General features: G+C 40.6%; 1 protein-coding gene across 6 annotated transcripts in view; it reads right to left on the bottom strand.

Moving 5' to 3' along the window:
* The window catches only part of LOC133545526 (gastrula zinc finger protein XlCGF57.1-like), a 403,569-nt gene that overhangs the window by 333,766 nt on the left and 52,013 nt on the right, over positions 1 to 17,790 (bottom strand). The window contains exons 3-4 of one of the 6 annotated variants that reach the window (XM_061891179.1): positions 16,324 to 16,496; positions 14,253 to 16,293 (exon numbers count right to left, since the gene is read on the bottom strand). The exons of 4 other annotated variants lie outside the window; for them this stretch is intronic. In XM_061891179.1, coding sequence (XP_061747163.1) covers positions 14,944 to 16,293; positions 16,324 to 16,496 — 1,523 coding nt within the window. In that variant the 3' untranslated portion in view covers positions 14,253 to 14,943. Of the gene's footprint in view, positions 1 to 14,252; positions 16,497 to 17,790 lie in introns of those variants that run through there. One more of the 6 variants, XM_061891178.1, reaches the window with a different exon arrangement.

The following is a 17,790-nucleotide window of genomic DNA, read 5'->3' as shown; positions in this document are numbered from 1 at the left end:
CGTAAAAGTGATAGCAAAGAAGCAGTTAGTGAAATAAACAATAATATAGAAATGACAAGGAGCATTTTTACACTACAACTAGAGCAATACAAATACCAATAGAAAAAGCGTTATTGATCATGAATAATACCAATAGTTTACCTCTATTATCAACAATACAGTTGTTCAAATGCAACAATACATATATACATAATGATAGTTCGAAAGATTAAAAAAAAAAGGCAACCTATATTAATCTTGTAGATTGTTATACTAACAATGGATTAAGCTTTTTCAGTGTGCCATGTGTTACCCAGTTTACCCTAGAGCAGAGGTAGGGAACCTATGGCTCTAGAGCCAGATGTGGCTCTTCTGATGACTGCATCTGGCTCTCAGATTAATCTTGGCTGACATTGCTTAACACGATAAGTAATGAATAATTCTGCTGGTAATCAGCGTTAAAAAATAACGTTCAAAATATAAAACATTCTCATGCATTTTTATCCATCCATCTGTTTTCTACCCCACCTGTTCAAGAAGTCAAGAATGGTAAGAGGTATTTTTTTCATTATTAGTTAGCTTCAGAATAAAAATGTTATTAAAAATAATAACAGACGTGTTATACCCTAATGTTGGTTTTACATCAAAATGCACACATTTTGTTGTATTCAGTGTTAAAAGAATATTATATGGCTCTTACGGAAATACATTTTAAAATATTTGGCTTCCATGGCTCTCTCAGCCAAAAATGTTCCCGACCCCTGCCCTAGGGCAACAACGTTGATACATGTTTGATGAAACGTGATTATGTGCATGAGTGTATGTATGTATATGTTCTTGTATATGAACAGAAAGTGTATGTGAATGTTTGTACAGTAAATGTATATGTACAGTATATGTATGTATGTTTGTACAGTGAATGTATATGTACAGTATGTGTATGTTTGTACCGTGAATGTGCGTGTAGATGGACAAACTTGGAGTATGTAGGTATGTACTGTATTTGTGTATGTATGTGGGAGCGTAGGTACCTATGTACGTTTGTATGTATGAATAACGGTGTGTGTGTGTGAGTATGTGTGTTTGTATGTACAATATATTTGACTCCCAGTGTGTGTGGGAGCCAGAGTACGGCCCCGGCCGCCCAGAGAGCCCAAACCAAACAGCAGGTGTGGCGCCCAGGGAACCAGGGACCACCTGCCCCACGCAGCCACGCTGGCCCAGAGCCCGGCCCACCGCGCCGCCCGGAAGAGCCAGCAAACCCCACACAAATCGGCCGCCGCAGGACCACCCAGCGCAGGGCCGCGGGAAGCACCCACCCCACCCGCAGGGACCCCAACGATGGAGATGGAACAACCAGCAACCGCCCTGTCAAAGTCCCCCCCCCCCCCACTCCCATCTTCCTCCCTGAGGGAGAGGGAAAAAAATAAAAAATAAAAAAATAAAAATAAATTAAAAACATTAAAAAAAAAATTGTATATATATCCATCCATTTTCTACCGCTTATTCCCTTTTGGGGTCACGGGGGGCTCTGGCGCCTATCTCAGCTACAATCGGGCGGAAGGCGGCGTACACCCTGGACAAGCCGCCACCTCATCGCAGGGCCAACACAGATAGACAACATTCACACTCACATTCACACACTAGGGCCTATTTAGTGTTGCCAATCAACCTATCCCCAGGTGCATGTCTTTGGAAGTGGGAGGAAGCCGGAGTACCCGGAGGGAACCCACGCATTCACGGGGAGAACATGCAAACTCCACACAGAAAGATCCCAAGCCTGGGATTGAACTCAGGACAACTCAGGACCTTCGTATTGTGAGGCAGACGCACTAACCCCTCTTCCACCGTGACGCCATGTATCTATATATTAAATTATATATGTATATATACATATATATGTATATATATATATACATATATATGTATATATATATATACATACATATGTATATATATATACATACATATGTGTATATATATATATACATATATATATATATATATATATATATACACATATATATGTATATATATATACATATATACATATATATGTAAATATATACATACATATATATGTATATATATATATATATATATATATATATATATATATGTATATATATACATACATATATATATGTATATATATACATACATATATATATGTATATATATACATACATATATGTATATATATATATACATAAATATATATATGTATATATATACATATATATATATACACACATATACAAACACACACACGTACATACATGCATATATGCAATACATATATGTATATATACACATACATACACATACACACACATACATATATACACACACATACATATATATATACATACACATACATACACATATATACATACATACATACATACATAAATACATATATATATATATATATATATATATATATATATATATATATATATATATATATATATATATCCATCCATCCATCCATCCATCATCTTCCGCTTATCCGAGGTCGGGTCGCGGGGGCGACAGCCTAAGCAGGGAAACCCAGACTTCCCTCTCCCCAGCCACTTCGTCTAGCTCTTCCCGGGGAATCCCGAGGCGTTCCCAGGCCAGCCGGGAGACATAGTCTTCCCAACGTGTCCTGGGTCTTCCCCGTGGCCTCCTACCGGTTGGACGTGCCCTAAACACCTCCCTAGGGAGGCGTTCGGGTGGCATCCTGACCAGATGCCCGAACGACCTCATCTGGCTCCTCATATATACATACATGCACACATACACAAACATATACACACATACCTGCGTATACATATATAAACAAAAAAAACAAAAAAATATATAAAAAATAAAATAATTAAAATAAGATCACAGACATGCTGACACACAACATCACTACCACAGCAGCTGGCCATCTCACAGCAACTCAGAATACCCTGCAGCACCAAGCTACCACAATGGATGAGGGTACTAGACCCAGCCGGCCCCAACCAAGATGGGCACCCGGAAGGGATGGACGGTGGGACCCAGGAGCTCCAGAAATGCAGCCCGGATGCAGTAGCCTGAGGCACTGAACCCGATTGACCAGCAGGCCCAGAGCGTATCCCCAGAAATATATATATACATACAGTATATACATACATACACATACATATATATACATATACATCAATATACATCTGTATATATACATACACACACACGCATATACCCATATACATACATACACACACCGACATACATACATGGTGTGTGCGTATATATATATATATATATATATATATATATATATATATATATATATATAGATATATATATATATATATATATATATATATATATATATATATATATATATATATATATATATATATATATATATACTGTGGGGCAAAAAAGTATTTAGTCAGCCACCGATTGTCCAAGTTCTCCCATTTAAAATGATGACAGAGGTCTGTAATTTTCATCATAGGTACACTTCAACTGTGAGAGACAGAATGTGAACAAAAAATCCAGGAATTCACATTATAGGAATTTTAAAGAATGTATTTGTAAATTGAAAATGATGTTCCTACCCCCATGCTTCACAGTAGGTATGGTGTTCATGGGATGCAACTCAGTATTCTTCTTCCTCCAAACACGACAAGTTGAGTTTGTACCAAAAAGTTCTATTTTGGTTTCATCTGACCACATGACATTCTCCCAATCCTCTGCTGTATCATCCATGTATCCATTTTGGTATAAACTCAACTCGTCGTGTTTGGAGGAAGAAGAATACTGAGTTGCATCCCAAGAACACCATACCTACTGTGACGCATGGGGGTGGAAACATCATGCTTTGGGGCTGTTTTTCTGCTAAGGGGACAGGACGATTGATCCTTGTTAAGGAAAGAATGAATGGGGCCATGTATCGTGAGATTTTGAGCCAAAGACTCCTTCCATCAGTGAGAGCTTTGAATGGTTGACCAAATATTTATTTTCCACCATAATTTACAAATAAATTCTTTAAAATTCCTACAATGTGAATTCCTGGATTTTTTTTTTTGTCTCTCACAGTTGAAGTGTACCTATGATGAAAATTACAGACCTCTGTCATCATTTTAAGTGGGAGAACTTGCACAATCGCTGGCTGACTAAATACTTTTTTGCCCCACTGTATGTATACATACATACACACATATACATATACAGTTGTGATCAAAATTATTCATCCCCCACACAATTTTGGTGTTTTAGCAAGTTGGACATTTATTCCGTATTTTGTTTATAGTCATATAAAATAAAAATGTGTCAAATAGATAAATGCAACTTAAATTGTAACACTGTATTTTACAAAATACCAAAAAAGGACATTTTTCCTAATATCTCATTGACAAAGTGATTCAACCGCCTAGTTCCATGCATCTTTAGTACTTAGTAGAACACCCTTTGGCAGTAATGACATCCTTCAAAGGTGATACATAAGCGGACACAAGCGTCTTGCAACCATCTACAGGTATTTTAGCCCATTCCTCTTGGGCAAAGGCCTCCAGTTCATTCATATTCTTGGGCTTGCGTGCTGCAACTGCCTTCTTCAAGTCCCACCACAGCTTTTCTAGAGGATTAAGGTCTGGCGACTGTGAAGGCCACTCCAGAGTCTTCCAGCCCTTCTTCTGCAACCACTCTGATGTTGATTTGGAGGTATGCTTGGGATCCTTGTCCTGTTGGAAGGTCCAACGTCTCCCAAGCCTCAGCTTCGTCACTGACTTCATGACATTTGCAGCTAATATATCCTGCTAGGAAATAGAATTCATAATGCCTTGAACGCGGTGGAGATTCCCGGTACCTGAGGCAGAGAAACAGCCCCAGAGCATGATTGACCCCCCACCATGCTTAACAGTAGGCAAGGTGTTCTTCTCTTTGTAAGCTTCATTTTTTCTCCTCCAGACATAACGTTGATTCATAGGCGCAAAGATTTCCAGTTTTTTCTCATCACTACATAGAACTGTCTCCCAAAACCTTTGGGGTTTATCCAGATGATTTTTTCTATAAGTCTATTTTCCTTGTGCCTGGTAGTCAGAAGTGAGGTGCGCCTGGGAGTTCTGGCATGGAGGCCTTCATCTCGTAGTGCGCGCCTTATTGCCTGCGACGAAACCTGCGTTCCCCCCTCTGCAATGTCCTGTTGTAGTTCCTCAGCTGTTACCCGGGGGTTTTTCACCACTGTACGCTTCAAATACCGGACAGCAGTTGCACACAGCATCCTCTTTCTACCACACCCAGGTAGTGTTTCCACTGTGCCTTTAGCTTCAAACTTGCGAATTATGCTCCCAACTGTGTCTCTTGGAATGTGTAATATCTTTGCTATTTTCTTATATCAATATCCTTTCTTATGAAGAGAAATTACCTCCTGTCTTGACTTCTTTGACCACTCCCTGGACTTCACCATGTTGCAAATACACCATTGATCATCTACAAGAAGCTGAGTGTCACAGTCTTTTTCAAACAGTTTAATTGTTGCTCGTTATGGTTCTAATCACATCTACAGGTGTTTTCAACACCTGATTGAAAATACCTTATTCAAATTATGTTCTTAAGAGTTATGATCTTCAAGGAGTTGAATAATTTTGTCAATGAGATATTAAGAAAAATGTCCTTTTTTGCTATTTTGTAAAATACAGTGTTACAATTTAAGTTGCATTTGTCTATTTGACACATATTTATTTGATATGACTATAAACAAAATACGGAATAAATGTCCAACTTGCTAAAACACCAAAATTGTGTGGGGGTTGAATAATTTTGATCACAACTGTATATACACATATATATGCACATATACATACATACATATATGTACATACATACATATACACACATACACATATATGTATACATAACCACACATGCACATACACACATTCATATACACATCTATGAACAAACACATACCTGTAACCACACACACACATACACACACACACACACACACACACACACGTATACGACAACAAATCCATACACAGGCTGGAGGGACAGCAATGAAGTCCCGGCATCCACTGCCCACTGAGAACTAGCCGAACCCCCAAGCCCCACAGGTCCGGCCGCGTACCCACGCCACCCAGGGACAACCCCCGACAAGCCCGCCCCGGACAACGGTGCGAAACCGGGCACGGCAGGGCGCAAGGGCACCCCAGGCCCACACCTGACAAGCCAACCAACACGACAATTAACAAGTATGTACTATTTGCCGGTGGTGAATGCTGGTCTCTCAAGGACGGGAAGCTCAATTTTGGCCTACACATTATAAATTGTGTTGGTTTATTTATACTTAAGTTCTACCTATTCTATTCTATTAGTCCTGCACTTGGGATGGTAGACTGCTGCATCCCAATTTCAGGACTAATAGACTAAAAAAACTCCTTTGTTCCACACGCCATCAGACTGTACAAGTCCTCTCTGGGGGTCAGGGGGTGTACTAAGATGACAGGGGATGCCAAACAATAACAATACTGAAATAAACTGCAACAAAAAAACAACGCAATACATTTTCCTAACATGGTCACTACTGCCTAGTTTCTCTTGTTGTATTGCTATGTTTACTGTTATATTTTTATTCTTATTCAATCAATCAATGTTTACTTATACAGCCCTAAATCACAAATGTCTCAAAGGACTGTACAAACCATTACGACTACGACATCCTTGGAAGAACCCACAAAAGGGCAAGGAAAACTCACACCCAGTGGGACGCCAGTGACAATGCTGACTATGAGAAACTTTGGAGAGGACCTCAGATGTGGGCAACCCCCCCCCCCCCCCCCCTCTAGGGGACCAAAAGCAATGGATGTCGAGCGGGTCTAACATGATACTGTGAAAGTTCAATCCATAGTGGCTCCAACATAGCCGCGAGAGTTCAGTTCAAAGCGGATCCAAGACAGCAGCGAGAGTCCCGTCCACAGGAAACCATCCCAAGCGGAGTCGGATCAGCATCGTAGAGATGTCCCCAACCGATACACAGGCGAGCGGTCCATGGTGGGTCCCGACGAGCGGTCCATCCTGGGTCTCGACTCTGGACAGCCAGTACTTCATCCATGGTCATCGGACCGGACCCCCTCCACAAGGGAGGGGGGGACATAGGAGAAAAAAGAAAAGAAGCGGCAGATCCACTAGTCTAAAAAAGAGGTCTATTTAAAGGCTAGAGTATACAGATGAGTTTTAAGGTGAGACTTAAATGCTTCTACTGAGGTAGCATCTCGAACTGTTACTGGGAGAGCATTCCAGAGTACTGGAGCCCGAACAGAAAACGCTCTATAGCCCGCAGACTCTTTTTGGGCTCTAGGAATCACTAATAAGTCAGAGTCCTTTGAACGCAGATTTCTTGCCGGGACATATGGTACAATACAATCGGCAAGATAGGATGGAGCTAGACCGTGTAGTATTTTATACGTAAGTAGTAAAACCTTAAAGTCACATCTTAAGTGCACAGGAAGCCAGTGCAGGTGAGCCAGTACAGGCGTAATGTGATCAAACTTTCTTGTTCTTGTCAAAAGTCTAGCAGCCGCATTTTGTACCAACTGTAATCCTTTAATGCTAGACATGGGGAGACCAGAAAATAATACGTTACAGTAATCGAGACGAGACGTAACAAACGCATAGATAATGATCTCGGCGTCTTTAGTGGACAGAATGGAGCGAATTTTAGCGATATTACTATTCTGTCTATCAGCCCCCCAATCTTTACCCCTCAAAGCCCTCATTATATTTGAAACCTGTTTACATTTCAGCAGGAGCTGAACCTTGGAGCGTCGGGCGAGACTGTGACTAAGTGTTCAGCTCCCTCTTTTTATTCAGAGTTCCATAGTCAACATCACTGAGGCCGCCTCTAAAAGGAGTAGTCAAATATATAATGCAAAGCAGTTCCAGGACATACAGTACGTGACGGTATGTGCTGGGGGCCTTGGGATTTCGCCATGTCCCCGCTTCGTCTGCGTGCTGTCATCTTATCTTAATTGAGGTCCTTGAAGTCTTTGCTTCGACTGCGTGTTGTCATCTTATCTTCGTTGAGGTCTTTGAAGTCTCTGCTTCGTCTGCGTGTTGTCATCTTATCTTCATTGAGGTCCTTGAAGTCTTTGCTTCGACTATGTGTTGTCATCTTATCTTTGTTGAGGTCTTTGAAGTCTCTGCTTCGTCTGCGTGTTGTTATCTTATCTCCGTTGAGGTCCTTGAAGTCTTTGCTTTGTCTGCGTGCTGTCATCTTATCTTCATTGAGGTCCTTGAAGTCTTTGCTTCGAATGCGTGTTGTCATCTTATCTTCGTTGAGGTCTTTGAAGTCTCTGCTTCGTCTGCGTGTTGTCATCTTATCTTCGTTGAGGTCTTTGAAGTCTCTGCTTCGTCTGCGTGTTGTCATCTTATCTTCATTGAGGTCCTTGAAGTCTTTGCTTCGACTATGTGTTGTCATCTTATCTTTGTTGAGGTCTTTGAAGTCTCTGCTTCGTCTGCGTGTTATCTTATCTCCGTTGAGGTCCTTGAAGTCTTTGCTTCGTCTGCGTGCTGTCATCTTATCTTCATTGAGGTCCTTGAAGTCTTTGCTTCGAATGCGTGTTGTCATCTTATCTTCGTTGAGGTCTTTGAAGTCTCTGCTTCGTCTGCGTGTTGTCATCTTATGTTCGTTGAGCTCTTTGAAGTCTCTGCTTCGTCTGCGTGTTGTCATCTTATCTTCGTTGAAGTCCTTGAAGTCTTTGCTTCGTCTGCGTGTTGTCATCTTATCTTTGTTGAGGTCTTTGAAGTCTCTGCTTCGTCTGCGTGTTGTTATCTTATCTCCGTTGAGGTCCTTGAAGTCTTTGCTTCGTCTGCGTGCTGTCATCTTATCTTCATTGAGGTCCTTGAAGTCTTTGCTTCGACTACGTGTTGTCATCTTATCTTTGTTGAGGTCTTTGAAGTCTCTGCTTCGTCTGCGTGTTGTTATCTTATCTCCGTTGAGGTCCTTGAAGTCTTTGCTTCGTCTGCGTGCTGTCATCTTATCTTCATTGAGGTCCTTGAAGTCTTTGCTTCGACTGCGTGTTGTCATCTTATCTTCGTTGAGGTCTTTGAAGTCTCTGCTTCGTCTGCGTGTTGTCATCTTATCTTCGTTGAGCTCTTTGAAGTCTCTGCTTCGTCTGCGTGTTGTCATCTTATCTTCGTTGAGGTCCTTGAAGTCTTTGCTTCATCTGCGTGTTGTCATCTTATCTTTGTTGAGGTCTTTGAAGTCTCTGCTTCGTCTGCGTGTTGTTATCTTATCTTCGTTGAGGTCCTTGAAGTCTCTGCTTCATCTGCGTGCTGTCATCTTATCTTCGTTGAGGTCCTTGAAGTCCTTGGCTGTTAGCAAGCTAAAACAAAGATAACATCTGTGGCTGAGGCCACCCCTCAGACAAGAAATGTTGTCCTTGCATTGATTAGAAAAAGTCCAACTTGAGCACAATAGCTAATAACTAAAGCAACAGACCTTAATCATACTAAATTTAGTGCGATAATATATACATAATTATTCTAACACTTTTTGTATTCCTTAATTGGCTGTTTTTAGTGCACTTAGGGTGTTTGTCATTTCTAAGTTTCATGGCATTTATTATGTCTGCATTGGTCCAGGTTTCTGTTCGGGATTTTTACCCTGGAAGCTTTCATGGGTGCTAGTTGGTCAGATACATGCAGGAAGTTGGATTTGAAGCATGCCCGTGCTTTCTCAACCGATGAGCAATTTTGTTCATTTGACCAGTCCAGTCTCTCCAGGGCTGCTGTTAGAGCTTCGCTGGTGTACTTTTACATCGATCTGAATCTCATTGTGTTATGACAATCTGATACAGATTTCTGAGACAGCTCTGGACTACACTGTTGTGACGTGCAAAATGTGTCAGGATTATTTGTTGACGAACCCCAAGATGCAGAGATGGAGGCAGGCATGGAATGATAAAACATGATTTAATTAAATACTACAACTAGAACAAACAAAGGGTACAAACAAAAAGCACGCACGTGGGCGGATATAACAAACTAAGGGCTATGAAAAAACAAACCGGAAGCAGGGAACAAAAAACAGTAAGCTACAGACATCTACCAAATATAGCTTACCGCTACGCTGCAATCACACGACCAGTAGGAATGACAAGTAGAAAATGACATTGACACGACAATACAATCGTCCAGCAACTGACACAAGACAAAGCAGGTACAAATAGGAGCGGGCTGATTGGCAACAGGTGTGACCAGGTGCCAATCAGCCGCAGCTGAGGAGGAACACAGCACCCAGGGAACAAGACAGGAAGCTGACAAAATAAGACCACTAGACAGGAACTAAGGACAGGAGATACTAAACACAGAGGAAAGAGACAAATGCAGAGGAAAACTAAAACATAGACAAACTGTCAGGGGAAAGCCTGACAAAATGTGGCTTGGCATTGTCTTGCTGAATAAGCAGGGGTGTTTGTGGAAAAGACCTTGCTTGGATGGCAACATATATTGGTCCAAAACCTGTGTGTACCTTTCAGCATTAATGGTGCCTTCACAGATGTGTAAGTTACCCATGCCTAGCACTAATACACTAATAATGCAGCACTAATGCACCGCTATGCCATCACAGATGCTGGCTTTTGAACTTTGCGCCTTTAACAGCCCGGATGGTTCTTTTCCTCTTTGGTCCGGGGGACACGACGTCCACAGTATTTCAAATCCAATTTGAAATGTGGACTCGTCAGACCACAGAACACTTTTCCACTTTTCATCCGTCCATCTCAGATGAGCTCGGGCCCAGCCGAAGCCAGAGGGCTTTCTGGGCGTTGTTGATAAATGGTTTCGGCTTTGCATAGTAGAGTTTTAACTTGCACTTACAGATGTAGCAACCAACTGTAGTTACTGACAGTGGTTTTCTGAAGTGTTCCTTAGCTCATGTGGTGATATCCTTTACACACTGATGTCAGTTTTTGATGCAGTACTGCTGAGGGATCTAAGGTTACGGGCCTTCAATGTTACGTGCAGTGATTTCTGCATGGACCGCAGATGGTGAAATCACTAAATTCCTTGCAATAGCTTGTTGAGAAATATTGTTCTTAAACTGTTGAACAATTTGCTCACACATTTGTTCACAAAGTGGTGACCCGTGCCCCATTCTTGTTTGTGAATGACTGAACATTTCATGGAAGCTGCTTTTATACCCAATCATGGCATCCACCTGTTCCCAATTAGCCTGTTCACTTGTGGGATGTTCCAAATAAGTGTTTGATGAGCATTCCTCGACTTTCTGTCTTTTTTTCCACTTGTGCCAGCTTTTTTGAAACATGTTGTAGGGATCAGATTCCAAATGAGCTAATATTTGCAAAAAATAATGTTTTCCAGTTTGAACGATACTTATCTTGTCTTTGTGTGGTAAACTGAAGTTTCATGATCTTGTTTGGATATCGATTTGCACATCAGATTGACTCTCCCTCTCGTCCACAGTCTGGAGTGCAGCTGACGCTGGTCAATCCAACACACCTGAGGTTGATTAGCGTGCCTTCATTAACTGGGTTCATAACTTGCCTTCGAGCAACAATCTCGACTGACTTCACGTATTTATAACCTCGCTAGCTTTTCACGCTAAGCCTGTTTTATTCCAGCTCTCACGCTGATGACTTGTTTTTCCTTTTTGTGTGCCTTCGTGCCAGTCTTGGTTTTTCTGTTTTCTATTCCGAGCTTTTATGCTAGCGCCCTTGGTTTATTTTGTCTGTTAGCTCCAGTATTTTTGTTCGTAGCCTGCTTTTGTTAAGTTTTATAAATCGTTTAAACTTACCATTGCTGGGTTCTTGTCAACGCATCCACGGAGGATTACTATTACTGTGCCAACCAGTCCTTACACTTTGTAGTCTATTCAATTGACTTTATGTTGAAAAGGTCTAGCAGATCATTGTATTTTGTTTTTATTTACGAAATACACAACATGCCAACGTCACCGGTTTTTGGTTTTGTAGATTACTATCAGTTTCAAGTTATACTGTCTAAGACAAACCCCCAAGGCCACACGTGTACAGTTTAGTGTTTGAAACAGCCCAACCTAACAGTCAGTTTAGGAGAAAAATGTTAGCTTGAGGACAATACACCGCGAAACAACGTAATGATTGTCCAAGTTAAACAAATAACAGAGTCTGTGACAACTGATGTCAGGATTCTACCAAGTAGGTAAGCGAATCTGGAACACTACTTTTGTAGCATAAATGCCACAGAAGTCTCATCAGTAAAGACACCATGTCAAGAGTGTCAAACATACCCAAGGACTTCATGGTTGTTGACTTTTGAGGCCAAACATGGGAATCTAAGAGCCTATCACTGGTCAGCAGAACAGGGACTTAATACCATAAAAACAATGCATGAGCCGAATATATAAATGGTGAACAAACATGACTACAAAGCTTTTGATTGAAATGTTCGAAATGAAGAAAAAATCTGAACTGGAAAGCCGGCCAAAGTAATGATCAACAAACAATATAAAGGTGGGTTTGCGGTTTTAGTTCACATGACCAAAGCTACTGACGATGGAAATGTTATCTATGAGCCATTGACAAGTACTTTATTGACAATCCCTTAATCGAAAGCAATTGTCAGCACGAGCTGACGGACGCGACATGAGTTTTCAGTGCCATGGAAAAACAATCAGTCCGGCTGGATGTTGACAACTTGAAACTAACTTCATCACCGCTCGGCACTTGGCGATCACTCCAGCAGCACTGAGAGCGGGCTCAGCCAAACTACCGCCAGGTAATGGTTCAATTGTCAGTGCCAACAAAGGAATTGACTAACAAAACAACGCATTAAAGGTTAAAGGAGAACATTATCACAATTTCAAAAGGGTTTAAAACAATAAAAATCAGTTCCCAGTGGCATGTTGTATTTTTTGAATTTTTTTTCAAAATGTTACCGGTCTCCGAATATCCCTAAAAAAAGATTTAAAGTGCTTGATTTTCGCTATTTGCGATGCGACTATTCATTTCCCTGTGACGTCACACAGTGCTGCCAATGTAAACAAACAATGGGAATACCACAGCAAGATATAGCGACATTAGCTCGGATTCAGACTCGGATTTCAGCGACTTAAGCGATTCAACAGATTACGCATGTATTGAAACAGATGGTTGGAGTATGAAAGTATTGAAGAAGAAACTGAAGCTATTGAGCGAATAGCTATTGACGCTATTCATAGCCATAGCATGGCCGAATAGCTGCATTAGCATCTCCGGTAAAATGTGCGGACCAAACGATCAGGACTTTCGCATCTTTTGACACTGGAGCAACTTAAATCCGTCGATTGGTAAGTGTTTTTTCACTTTAAATTTGGATGGAAGAAAATGTAATATAATTGCAAATGCATATGCAGGTTATCCATACATCTCTGTGCCATGTCTGCTTTAGCACCGCCGGTAAATAGCATGTTAGCATTGATTAGTGTAGCATGTTAGCATCAATTTAGCTGGCAGTCAACATCAACAAAACTCACCTTTGTGATTTCTGTGACTATCGTTACAAATGCATCTGCAGGTTATCCATACATCTCTGTGCCATGTCTGCTTTAGCACCGCCGGTAAATAGCATGTTAGCATTGATTAGCTGGCAGTCACGCCGCAACCAAATATGTCTGATTAGCACATAAGTCAACATCAACAAAACTCACCTTTGTGATTTCGTTGACTTTATCGTTGCAAATGCATCTGCAGGTTATCCATACATCTCTGTGCCATGTCTGTCATCGCCGGTAAAATGTGGAGACACTTTGGTACATTCAATGGGGGTCTGGCGGCAGACACTTTGGCATCTTCGGGCCAGTGGTGCAACTTGAATCCCTCCCTGTTAGTGTTGTTACACCCTCCGACAACACACCGACGAGGCATGATGTCTCCAAGATTCCAAAAAATTGTCGAAAAAACGGAAAATAACACAGCTGAGATCCAATGTTTACAATGGGTTGAAAATGAAAATGGCGGGTGTATTACCTCGGCGACGTCACATTCTGACGTCATTCCCTCCAGAGCGATAAACAGAAAGGCGTTTAATTCGCCAAAATTCACCCATTTAGAGTTCGGAAATCGGTTAAAAAAATACATGGTCTTTTTTCTGCACCATCAAGGTATATATTGACGCTTGCATAGGTCTGCTGATAATGTTCCCCTTTAAGTAAGGCCCCACTTTTCCAAAATTGAACTAACCTTACACTCCAAACTTTTTTTTTTTTTTAAATTGACATTGTTTTAGGGAAGTAAAAAATTAATAAAACACAGAAAATGTTTACAACAAAATAATGGGAGTTTTTGTTCTAAACACAAATTTTTAATTTGTAAAAATAAAAACACATCTTTCCACAAACAATTCACGGATTTTCTCTCTCTTTTATATTGCATAAAGGTCTGGGGATACACATATAAAACAATCACAACACAATAATCATATTACAAAAAAAGAGTTATGAAGATGATTAATACAATTGATAATAGAGACCCAACAAATGATTCATACAGTCATACATTCCAAAATTGTATAAATGTTTAAAGTAAATAATAATATGCTTCCTGAAGTGGTCCAGTAGATGTTTCAGATGTGAACCAGTACATATGTGTATCATATAAAGGTGCTAATCTATGGGATCGTTAACAATTACAAAGAAACATGTCACACTTTCATATTCCAAACACCTATAAAAAAACGCTATTATGAATAAGTCTAAAATTGTACTATGAATATATATATTTACACACACACACGTTTATTTTTATGTCTCACCTTTTCAGTCAAATTGTTCTGTTAAATTTTTTAGTTAAAGTACACTATGTTCCATAATAATGCATGTACTTGACTGAAAAAATGCACTAATTTGAACTGTCCAATCTATAGATGTAGAAGCATATTAAAAAGATCGCTACACAAACAACAATGTCACACATGTTATATGTGCTGATGTTGTTAGAAAGTCAAAATGAAAATCCTGCAGTTTCATTTGCTGCTGCTGTTCTCACCAGCACACTTGTGTTTCTTACACTGGTACTTATAGGAGAATCTTTCACCACACACACTGCAACTCAACACTTTCAGTCTTTTGTGTTGGGATTGTTCACCAGTGTGTGTTCTAGTGTGTCTTTTCAAATATGCACTTTCTGCAAAACCCTTACCACAGATTGAACAGGAAAAAGGTTTTTTGCCGGAATGTGATCTCGTGTGTACTTTTAAAGCGCAACTTTGTGTAAAACCTTTACCACAGGTTGAACAGATAAAGGGTTTTTCACCAGTGTGTGTTATCATGTGTATTTTCAAATGGTGACTTTGTACAAAATCTTTTCTACAAATTTTACAGATATAGGGTTTTTCACCAGTGTGTGTGATCATGTGTCTTTTTAAATGGTGATTTTGTACAAAATCTTTACCACAGATTGAACAGCTAAAAGGTTTTACTCCAGTGTGTTTTCTCCTGTGATTTTCCAGACATGACCTTTGTGCAAAACCTATTCCACAGATTGAACAGTTAAAAGGTTTTTCCCCAGTGTGTACTCTCATGTGTACTTCCAAATTCTGACATTTTACAAAACATTTACCACATTCTGAGCAACAAAAAGTTTTTTCTCCAGTGTGTGTTCTCATGTGTAATTTCAAACTGTGACTTGTTACATAACATTTACTGCATTCTGAGCAAGAAAAAGGTTTTTCACCAGTGTGTGTTCTCATGTGTACTTTCAATTTGTGATTTTCTACAAAACCTTTACTACAGATTGAACAGACGAAAGGTTTTATTCCAGTGTGTATTCTTTTGTGTTTTTCCATACATGAACTTTGAGCAAAACCTTTACCACATATTGAACAGATAAAAGGTTTTTCGCCGGTGTGTGTGCTCATGTGTAATTTCAAATGGTGACTAGTTGCGAAACATTTGCCACATTCTAAGCAGGGAAATGGTTTTTCTCCAGTGTGTAGTTTCATGTGTCTATTAAGATCACTCCTGCGGTTAAAGGTTTTGTCACAGTGAGAACATTTCAAGCGGGTGTTGTCAGTGTGACATGTCTTATCTTTAGCGTCTTCATCATCAGTGTCAGGAGAGTGTGAGGTTGTGTCCTCACTATCTGATAGTGGAGCTAAGAGCTTGTCTGCTTGTGATCCTCCACAGTGGTCTCCATCAGCTTCTGTTGTCATGTGTTGTGTTGAGCTGCTGCTTGGAGGCTCCCCCCCTCCCCTCTCCTCACTTTCACCTCTGACCTCATCATCTTCACTCTTCACAGGGACACCAGTCACTGGGAACTCCTCCAGTCCTTCAATATCCTCTCCCTCCTGACTGATGCTGTGTTCCTCCTCTTCTTCTTTGATGTGAGGGGTCAGTGGGTCCTCCTCTTTCATGCGATGGGTCTGTGGCGTCTCGTCTTCCTCTTTAATGTGGGGGGGCTGTGGTTCCTCCCCTCCCTCTTTAATGTGTTGTGAATGAGGTACCTTTTCTTTCTCGCCTATGTGGGGGGGCAGTGGTTCCTCCTCCTGCTCAAGAGGTAGAGTTTCTTCATCAAGGTCTGCGGAACAGGAGAATTTTTTTTATTTTTTTTTAGAAAAGTTCAGCTTTGCTCAGTTACAAAAGACATTGTCCTGCACCAACATATGATCTCACAATCTCATCAGCTTCCCCTCACAGCAGTCAAGGTACTTCCAACTGACACATGAAGAAGACCTTCAGGGGAATGCCTTCCCAGGCCAACGTGCAATCCACCTTTTCCATCAAAACATCCTAAAAGTCATTCCTGCAATCCTTAATGGTAGTCACCATACGTGAAAGTGTGCTGTTCTCCCTTTGAATAAGTCATACACACAGGAAATAATTTAACACATGTAGGGGTGTAACGGTACACAAAAATTTCGGTTCGGTACGTACCTCGGTTTAGAGGTCACGGTTCGGTTCATTTTCGGTACAGTAAGAAAACAACTAAATATAAATGTTTTGGTTATTTATTTACGAAATTTGTAAACAATGGCTTTATCCTTTTAACATTGGGAACACTATAATAATTCTGCTTACGTTAATCCACATTAAACTGCCTCAAGTTGTTGCACAGATTAAATAAAATGACAACCTTTTTTCGACATATAAAAAGTGCAACATTAAACAGTTTCAAGTCAACTCATTATGCTTAATTTATTACAGCATTGGGGAAGTCTGTAGTTGACTTTTATTATACACACACACACTCACATGCCCACACACACACACACACACACACAGCAAAAATGAGCCAACGTAACGCTAAAAGCTAATTAGCCTTCACCTCAACTATGAGCGAGCTGAGCTGCAGTTTAAGTTTCTAGAAGGTCAACGGGCTCATAGTGATGTTTGTAATAGTTGTGACTGGGAAGTCTTTTTTATCATTTGGGGAGTGTACGATGTCAGCTGCTCACCTGCTAAACACATATCTGCTCATCTCGACGCCGCAGCACTGACTCCATGCTTTCTGAATACGCACTGCTGATTGGCTGTTACATCGCTCTGAATACTCACTGCTGATTGGCGTTGTATGTAACCAATCAGATGGTTGTGTGGGCGGGACAATGCTGGGTGCTCACTCCTCAGACAGAGGCAGCTGCAGAGCAACTTGTTAAGACTTTAGCTTACAAACTCGTTCGATACACCCTGTACTGAACCGAAACACCCGTACCGAAACGGTTCAATACAAATACACGTACCGTTACACCCCTAACCAAATGCCAACCTCCACGCAGTTTTACAAGGGATGAGCTCCGCCTGCTTTTTGACAATAATTACAGTGACTTTCACATTCATCTTTAAAGACATGTCTGCTTTAAAAAAAAAAGCAT

The sequence above is a fragment of the Nerophis ophidion genome, linkage group LG28, assembly GCF_033978795.1.
Source record: "Nerophis ophidion isolate RoL-2023_Sa linkage group LG28, RoL_Noph_v1.0, whole genome shotgun sequence".
NCBI classification, from domain to species: domain Eukaryota; kingdom Metazoa; phylum Chordata; class Actinopteri; order Syngnathiformes; family Syngnathidae; genus Nerophis; species Nerophis ophidion.
This window is presented reverse-complemented; position numbering and strand designations above follow the sequence as displayed.